At 38.9% G+C, this 10,152-nt stretch overlaps 2 protein-coding genes across 2 annotated transcripts; both read left to right on the top strand.

The window, feature by feature from the left end:
• Positions 1-1,461: 1,461 nt before the first annotated feature.
• Positions 1,462-2,544, top strand: LOC132558411 (uncharacterized). Its single transcript, XM_060222971.1, has one exon. It carries the CDS (start codon positions 1,462-1,464, stop codon positions 2,542-2,544), a length of 1,083 nt encoding a protein of 360 aa, XP_060078954.1.
• Positions 2,545-6,329: 3,785 nt separating this feature from the next.
• On the top strand, positions 6,330-7,895 carry LOC132558426 (uncharacterized). The gene has a single exon (XM_060222993.1). The coding sequence runs from the start codon at positions 6,330-6,332 to the stop codon at positions 7,893-7,895; it is 1,566 nt and encodes a 521-aa protein (XP_060078976.1).
• Positions 7,896-10,152: the final 2,257 nt, after the last annotated feature.

The raw sequence follows: 10,152 nt of genomic DNA, 5'->3' as shown, positions 1-10,152 counted from the left end.
CAGTTTAATAGAAATTAATGTGATCGCTGGGAAAGGAAATAATTGATACTTCATTTAAGGCATATGAACTTGGCACAAGTTTGATTAATCCATGGACCATATGTATCTCACATATATATCAGTGTCACTACAATACATCTACAATGTATGTGGACTGTGAGTTGGTAATTTGAGCAAAATGTTTGTGTTTTTTAGGAACAAATCAAGAATCTATTAAGTACATCAGTAGTGTTTGACCTTGATACTAAAGCCAAATCTTGACAGACTTCAAACAAAAATTGAAATTTATGACTAAAGCCGTAGTTGGAAACGGCCTAAAATATTACTGAGATAATTTGATAAAGTTGACTTTGAAATGGAAACTCTAAATCTAAATTTTGATGCATGGAAAACGTTTATGATGTTTCCAGTTGAGCCGAAAAGCTGCCACTTTCATATGTCCATAAGGTAGTTGGGTCTGCCACTCTTCCCTAGATTGGCGAGGGAATGTATGAGGACGTGTCTTTCCCCCATAGATTTGTAAACAAAACAAAAGTTTACCTACAAACATTTACAATGCATGACCTTGAATTTTACGATGTAAGAAGGAAATGCACAAAGTTAAATGGAAAACTGAGAATTACTTTATCCGAAACTGTCTTTACAGCGGTATTAAAATGACATCGGATTAGAATTAACTCTTATTTTCCAATTGAAACCTGTTAAAAACTGATATTTGGTTAGGGGCATCAATATCGAGCTAAGGTCTCTTGGTTTGAAAAAAAATAAAAAAAGTTACATGATATTATCAGGACCTCAGTGCAGATAGCAGAAATTTTTGTATCAACAACGTGTGCAGATATATATAGATTATCAACGTAACTGATAGGATAATACAAGCAGAGACGTATTATATGTGTTATATACGTCTCTGATACAAGGTGCAAATGAAGGATATTTTCTTAGCAGACCATTGCTACTTCGTTGCGAGTAAATCGTTGCAATACCATGGAGTGTACCAAACATACAGGCGAGAAAGTCATCATGGTATGTAAATCGTGTGAAAAATACCCCTTTCTGTGTGGGGTTTGTATTGAAGAGGAGCACGCGGAACATAAACTACAAACGTTACGGAACGCCGCCAAGTCTGTCCGTCACAGTCTCGAACAGGTAGAGGCCGAGAATTTGCAGGTGTTCGAAGAAATCAAGTCTGACTTGGATGGTCTCACTGAAATTAGAGAGAATCAAAAAAAGGAAGCGGATCTTGTCGATGATGACATATTAAAACGTGTTGAGGTTATTAAAAGTAAAGTTGACATGGTAAACCAGGAAGTGAAGGAGAAACATCAAACAGAACTCCGTAGAGATTCTGAAGCCATTGACAAGACGGAGCAAGCTCTGACACAACAAGTATCTCAAATAGAAACATTCCAGAAAAGAGTGGCCCAAATCCAGAAGATGAATGACTATACGGACGTGATTATGGCTGGCAGAGACGTGGAGACCCCAGACACCAGCCGCATTCCTAGGCCTGACATTCGCGCTCTTGTGTTTATCCCAGGGTCTGTCGGTGACGGAGAGTTGGAAAGAATGTTTGGAGATATCAAAGACGAAGGTGACGTTGCAAATAAAGAAACTTTATCGATTTCCTGTGATAACAATGAACAAGAAGACGAGAACAAACACTACCTGTCGTCTGACTTTGTTGGTTCAATTTTCAGAGAATCGAATATAAAGGTCACAACAATTACATCCTTCAAACTCTCCATAAGTGGTGGTATACATATTATCACTCGTGCAAAGCCTGAACTTTGTTGGTTTAAGTTCCAAGGTAGAAACAGCATCAAGATGGTCAACAGATCTGGAAAAATTGAGAAGATGATCAACCTGGGAACTAGGGCCAGAGGATTTACCGTCACTTCAGATGACAAATTAATCTTCTGTTGTACAACTCAGGAATGTATCAAGGAAATGGAATTGCCGGATGGTGATATCTTTGAGAAAATTGATACCAGTCCTCTTACACCGAACTACGTATGTACAGGTCCATCTGGCCATATTTATGTGACGCTGTATGACGAGGATGACTACGATGTAACAGAAGACAGCACACGTGTACTGATTCGGTATGACAGGTGGAGAAAAGAAAATGGCCGTTGTAAGAGGAATCAGTTTGCCAAAAACATATTTGTTGTACCCGAGGAAGTCTCTGTAAACAAGGATGAGACAAAAGTAGCAGTCATTAATCGCATTTGTGAGAGAAGACGCGAACTGGTTCTCTTGGACAAGGATCTGTCTCCTGTATCAATTTATACAGGACCCAGCGTGCTGACTGGTGTCTCACTGGCAAGGTATGATATCCGCGGCGCTCTATTTGATACACAAGACAACATTTTGGTTGCTGAATATTACAGCAAAACTGTTCAATTACTGAGTCCATCCTGCGAGCCACTGAAGATTCTGCTATCAATTGATACCTCGCCATGTGCCTTGACAGTAAACGATGATGAAGTTTGGCTGGGAGACAGCGATGGAAACGTCAGGATTTTTAGGTACTCGTTTTGAAAGGTAAGCTAGAATCATAACCTCAACCAATCATACACATCTTTGTGTGTGGTAGAGAGGTCGATGGTGATATATCTGTGTGTGGTAGAGAGGTCGGTGATGATATATCTGTGTGTGGTAGAGAGGTCGGTGATGATATATCTGTGTGTGGTAGAGAGGTCGATGGTGATATATCTGTGTGTGGTAGAGAGGTCGATGGTGATATATCTGTGTGTGGTAGAGAGGTCGATGATGATATATCTGTGTGTGGTAGAGAGGTCGATGATGATATATCTGTGTGTGGTAGAGAGGTCGGTGATGATATATCTGTGTGTGGTAGAGAGGTCGATGATGATATATCTGTGTGTGGTAGAGAGGTCGATGGTGATATATCTGTGTGTGGTAGAGAGGTCGATGGTGATATATCTGTGTGTGGTAGAGAGGTCGGTGATGATATATCTGTGTGTGGTAGAGAGGTCGGTGATATATCTGTGTGTGGTAGAGAGGTCGGTGATATATCTGTGTGTGGTAGAGAGGTCGGTGATGATATATCTGTGTGTGGTTGAGAGGTCGGTGATGATATATCTGTGTGTGATAGAGATGTATATCTGTGTGTGGTAGAGAGGTGGTATATCTGTGTGTGGTAGAGAGGTCGATGATGATATATCTGTGTGTGGTAGAGAGGTCGGTGATGATATATCTGTGTGTGGTAGAGAGGTCGGTGATGATATATCTGTGTGTGGTTGAGAGGTCGGTGATGATATATCTGTGTGTGGTAGAGAGGTCGGTGATGATATATCTGTGTGTGGTAGAGAGGTCGGTGATGATATATCTGTGTGTGGTAGAGAGGTCGATGGTGATATATCTGTGTGTGGTAGAGAGGTCGATGGTGATATATCTGTGTGTGGTAGAGAGGTCGATGGTGATATATCTGTGTGTGGTAGAGATATATCTGGTGTGATGGTGATATATCTGTGTGTGGTAGAGAGGTCGATGGTGATATATCTGTGTGTGGTAGAGAGGTCGATGGTGATATATCTGTGTGTGGTAGAGAGGTCGATGGTGATATATCTGTGTGTGGTAGAGAGGTCGATGGTGATATATCTGTGTGTGGTAGAGAGGTCGATGGTGATATATCTGTGTGTGGTAGAGAGGTCGATGTGTGTTATATCTATGTGTGGTGGTAGAGAGGTCGATGGTGATATATCTGTGTGTGGTAGAGAGGTCGATGATGATATATCTGTGTGTGGTAGAGAGGTCGATGGTGATATATCTGTGTGTGGTAGAGAGGTCGATGGTGATATATCTGTGTGTGGTAGAGAGGTCGATGGTGATATATCTGTGTGTGGTAGAGAGGTCGATGGTGATATATCTGTGTGTGGTAGAGAGGTCGATGGTGATATATCTGTGTGTGGTAGAGAGGTCGATGGTGATATATCTGTGTGTGGTAGAGAGGTCGATGGTGATATATCTGTGTGTGGTAGAGAGGTCGATGGTGATATATCTGTGTGTGGTAGAGAGGTCGATGGTGATATATCTGTGTGTGGTAGAGAGGTCGATGGTGATATATCTGTGTGTGGTAGAGAGGTCGATGGTGATATATCTGTGTGTGGTAGAGTGGTCGATGGTGATATATCTGTGTGTGGTAGAGAGGTCGATGGTGATATATCTGTGTGTGGTAGAGAGGTCGATGGTGATATATCTGTGTGTGGTAGAGAGGTCGATGGTGATATATCTGTGTGTGGTAGAGAGGTCGATGGTGATATATCTGTGTGTGGTAGAGAGGTCGATGGTGATATATCTGTGTGTGGTAGAGAGGTCTATGATGATATATCTGTGTGTGGTAGAGAGGTCTATGATGATATATCTGTGTGTGGTAGAGAGGTCAATGATGACATATTTGTATGTGCCATCCTCGATTCTCCAGGGGTCACGATCACTTTCATGTCATTGCAAAACTGAAGGTTACATGTGCGACACCTTGTGGACATGATGAAAAGACTAGTTAAATCCTTTGATGTACATCAAACGAATCTCGAGGTCCCATAACGCTATATTGTAATAGGTTTGAAGTAGTGTGTCGCTCCTTTGTAATCGTAAAAAGGAGCGTATCAATATATGATTGGTCAATTACTATCACCTAAAACCAATAAAATTGCTTTGCTAACGCCTGCAATTTTGCCATGACATGGTCCTGGACATTCTCACCCTCCATCGTCTGTCAAGCCTATCGCTATACTGACAGAGTAGAAACGAAGGGCAGTGGTCTTGGAGATCAGAATGGGCCCAGGGGTGCAGAGAGCGAAAGTGATGGTAACCCCTGGGGTATCTAGGATGATGATGGGCATACTGAATTTTATTTTGCCTCATTGATATTGTCTAATGGAAGGTTTTTTAAGCAGTGCTGTTTAGTTCATAAAATTGATTTGAGTATTGGAAAGAACTACAAGAATTAAAGTTGCATCAGTTGATAGATTACAGTGCCATAAGATGTAAATAATGAAATAGTCCATATTCGGAAACTTACGTATCAGCGTTACGAGGATTCTCTAAGTTCCACACTCATTTAACGAGAACAGTTGAAAACGGTACATCTTTTGAAGCAGCATTGATGAATTAACCGTCTACCATTTACAGTCTGTATGACCTCCGTATTGTTGTCATACAGCCTATCGTGTATTAACTACACTCATCAGTAACACATTAATTATATATTTTAGAAGAAATAAAAAGTAAACCAAGCTTTTTGAATCATACCAAATATATTTAGCTTGAAGTCACTTTAAAGATCTACCCGACTTGACACATGGTGTGTAGCAAAGAACCAGATGTGTGTAAAATTAAAAAAAAAAATCTTAAAGGGAATTGAAAATTCCCGCTGTTCTGTATCTTTATATAAATCATTCTAATGACTTTTCTTAATCTATGTTTGGCACAAATATAAATATAGCGCATCGGGAAATCCGGAAATGAATGGTCACTGGAGTCAAAGATTTGATGCAGAGTATTGATTAAATTCACAAATATGTATTTGTTCACTAAAATGTGTTACACTATTTTATGACGTCATAAGACTTATTTGCTTTTTTCTGTTGATTTTATGATTTACACAAATATTTCATTCTGTTCGACTTATAACAATGCAAACCTGTTATGACGCAATCAGGGTCGCGCAGGCGTTTGGAAATCTGTCTGGGTGATGAAGAATTTCCGCAAATTAAACATGCTTGTTTAAATGATAAATTGAGGTGTACGATTTCCATGAGCACATAAGTAGATGATTTAATATAATTTTCTACAAAAGCATCCTATGAAATTATAACTTGTGATGAATATCCCTTGAAAGGAATGGGTAGGATTCGAAAGATGTTTTCCCTATTTCCCCTATTGGCCCTCAATCCTCAAAAAAGTCCCAGTGGCCGAGGCTTAGTTTATACAAAACTGATTCCCCCGTCAGCAACGAATGCTCCTGACCAAATTGGGACGGAATTCTGACATTCCTGTAACAAAAGTCGGATTTTAAAGAATTCTAAGATTTCCCATTTTGTAAGTAAGCATGCCTTACATCTGTATCACAAAATGTGATATTTTAGATCACGTTTAAATAATAACAACACAGAAGAGAATAATTTCCCTAGCGTGACAATGTGTTTCATTGCTTTCAAAATTCAATTTAATATCTACATCTAGAAACGAGAAAAACGAAAGTGAAACCAACACAATGTGAAGCTTTTCCAAGTACATGACTTACCGAGGAGACGAGTCATTGTTGACAGCAATCATACAGTGGCTAGATATCTTGTAAAATGGAGTGTTTTAGCCATAAGGGCGAGAATGTCATCATGACATGCAGCGTCTGTGAAGAGAACCCATTAGTGTGTGCTGTTTGTATGGAGGAGAGCCATGATGGTCACAGTTTTGTTTCGCTAAAAACTGCAGCGAATTATTTGCGACAGAAGATAGAAAAGACACGATCAGATAACCAACGCATACCTGAGGAAATCCAGTCCGACCTTGACGCTGTCAACAACCTGAAAGCGAACCTACAACAGGAGGGCAATCTGGTAGAAAATGAAATCGAGAAACATGTAGGTATTATCAAACGCGAAGTCGACGCAATGAAGGAGGATGCACTACGGAAACATAAAATGGCTCTGTTTAAGAACACAGATTCACTAAACATCAGGGAGGAAGAACTGAAGCGTCAATTGTCAAGTGTCAAGCGTCAAATACACAAATTTCAGGAAAGAGTAGCTCAGATAGAGAAGTTGAACGATTACGTGGAAGTGATCAAGGCGGGCAAGGACATTGAAGTCCCAGAGTTCAATCGCGTCCCCCTGCCGGATATACACAGCCTAACATTTACACCAGGAAATGTTGATGAAGAAGGGTTAGGCCATGTTTTTGGTAGAATCATGGACGAGACAGCAGAAGATATTTGCTCTTCAGAATCAAGTGACGTTGATGTTGCGACAACAAGTTCGAAGAAGATTTTTGTAAAAGTAACGCTAGTTACGTCTTTCAAACCTTCTAAAAATGATGCTATTGGTGTCGTGTGCTGTCCTGAAGCAGGCAACTGTTTGATAAAATACCAAGATAAAAACAGCGTTAAACTGTTGAACAGATCAAGACAAATTGAACACTCTATTAATTTAGGTACACAGACCAGTGGTTTTACGGTAACTTCAAACAACCGGCTATTGTTCTGTTGTACAACTCAGGAATGTATCAAGGAAATGGAATTGCCGGATGGTGATATCTTTGGGAAAATTGATACCAGTCCTCTTACACCGAACTACGTATGTACAGGTCCATCTGGCCATATTTATGTGACGCTGTATGACGAGGATGACTACGAGGTAACAGAAGACAGCACACGTGTACTGATTCAGTACGACAGGTGGGGAGGAGAAAATGGCCGTTGTGAGAGGAATCAGTTTGACAAAAACATATTTGTTGTACCCGAGGAAGTCTCTGTAAACCAGGACGAGACAAAAGTAGCAGTTATCAACCGCATTAGTGACAATAGACGAGACCTGATCCTCCTGGACAAGGATCTGTCCCCTATGTTGGTCTATACAGGACCTAGCGTTCTAACCGGCAACTCGTTACAAGGATTTGAAGTCTATAGTGCCGCGTTTGATACAAAAGATAACATTGTGGTTGCTGAGCATTACAGCGGAACTGTGCAGTTGCTAAGTCCATCTTGTGAACCACTACAGGTCTTGGTACGAAGTCCAAACCTATGTGTCATGACTGCTCATCAGAACGAGGTGTGGATCGGAGACGATGAAGGAAATGTGGGGACTTTCAGGTATTTTTACGAAACGGTAAGTGGTATGCTGGATCAAAATTCTCGCGTGAAAGAATGAGATATATATCATCAAACAAGATTACCGGAAAGTGGGTTTTTAGATTGTGAAAAAGACACGCAAGTTCCGTCATATAAGGACTCATCAACGATGTTAAGGGCCTAAATTTTGAATTCTAAGAGGCAAATGAGAACATTTTAAATTGAACGAAAGAAATGTCAAAATCGATACGGAAGATGCACTACTTCCGGTTAATTCAATTAATTTTGTATTTTTTTTTATACCTGACAATTTCAAAAACATGTGTTAAGTAAAACGTGTCATACAGGAATCCCGAATATTGTTAAGAGCAAGCTTTATCTAAAATAAATCTGTTATTTTACTTTTCAGTGCACTTTTTTTGTATCATTTGATACAGTGTTTTATAATGTAGATATATGTAATGCAAAGAACTGCAATAAAAAAAAAATTAAAAAAAGTTTGAGCTGGGAATGTCAACAGGATAAGGACAAATTTAATGAAGACGGTTTCTTGAATTTTTCTATATCCAACGGACAGTCATAATTCCCAGGGTTGCCAACTTAGAGCAGTCCAATACTTCAATTTTACAGCAGTATCTATAGTGATATAAGGGGAGACAACCTCGCTTACAATGTTATACTGTTGGCAGATTATGTGCCGATAAGGAACAACGAGACCAGATTTAACAAAAGAAACAAAAGTAGATAATACAAAAATACAAATTATATAATTAGAAGCAGAAGTGTGAAATAATGAAAAACTAGGCTACATCATACAATTGTTCGTCCTTGTAGGACTTGTTAGTGATGCTATATCATACAGCTGTTTCGTCCTTGTAGGACTTGTTAGTGATGCTATATCATACAACTGTTTCGTCCTTGTAGGACTCGTTACTGATGCTTCATCATACAATTGTTCGTCCTTGTAGGACTCGTTACTGATGCTACATCATACAATTGTTCGTCCGTGTAGGACTCGTTACTGATGCTACATCATACAATTGTTCGTCAGTGTAGGACTCGTTAGTGATGCTACATCATACAATTGTTCGTCCTTGTAGGACTCGTTACTGATGCTACATCATACAATTGTTCGTCCTTGTAGGACTCGTTAGTGATGCTAATAGCCTAAATTTGAAACCTAGGAGGCGACTGAGGGAATATCTTAAGTGATCGAATAAAATATCAAAATCCAGATCAGAGGTTGCACTAGCCTCGTATGTATATTTTGAATCGTGCCTTTATTTGAACGAATTAAAAAGAGACCTGCAGGTTATGACTAACCCTTAGATTTCAAATCCACTATCCACTAAAAGTTTTCAATGCTACGATATATCTATAACACGGACTTCAATGGTCATTAGCTACACTTTGTTTTTTTAAAGTTTAAAATACGTATACAAAAAGTGTGTCGATGTAGAAACATGCAAACATAAATATTCACTCAGACACATGGTAATTTCATTTAAACTCTTCATTACAACAAAGGAATGTGTCTACAAAGTCAATGCTCAGTGCGACATGTGGAAATAAAAAAAACGGTCACATAATGTTCCAAACTGTTGATATGCTAATCGTGCAAACGTAGAGTCCACTAATAAGTTCAGGTGTCTAATTTGTGATCTTGAATGTAAACATGGAAAATGTCATAAAATGGTTAAAATATGGCAGAATATACAGAAATAGCTGCCAGTTTACTAAATATCGTTTACGATATTTGAGTTGATCATGTTTTATTGCAGAACTATGCTTGATGACGTCCCTATCTATCAAGATGCAGGCTGATCTCCAAGAGTTACTTCCCTTCGTTTCACTTGATCGGATGGTATAGTGATGACAGCCGAGGGGTGCCGAGAATGTTGGGATGAAATTGACCAGAGTGACACCTGGCATGTCTATAAAAGTGCCCTGTATTTAGTAGTTCAAATGTTTAGTTGTGTTGAGGGCAATAAAATGAAACTTTAGGTAAAGACTGTATGTCTTAGGGAACAGTATCAAAAACATTCTTAAGGGTTGTATAATACCCAAATATAAGTTATATCCCGCTTGCAGTACCCAATTATAAAGAAATCAAAACCTTTTTAAGTTTAGATTTTTAGAATTATATTTTTCATATCTATATAATTAAATTGACTATAAGTCGAAAATCCAGAAACCATAGTATTTTTTTATATGTATGTAGTTTAAATATATATACATCATATTTGTTTTTCTTTGGTTTTTATTATGATTATGTCAGGGACGTATAATGTATACAACGTACGGTTTTTCATAGGTCTCTTTTTTTCTTTCAGAAT

This window comes from Ylistrum balloti, unplaced genomic scaffold (genome assembly GCF_031769215.1).
Source record: "Ylistrum balloti isolate Yb309-2 unplaced genomic scaffold, AGI_CSIRO_Ybal_v1 Utg370790, whole genome shotgun sequence".
NCBI lineage: Eukaryota > Metazoa > Mollusca > Bivalvia > Pectinida > Pectinidae > Ylistrum > Ylistrum balloti.
This window is presented reverse-complemented; position numbering and strand designations above follow the sequence as displayed.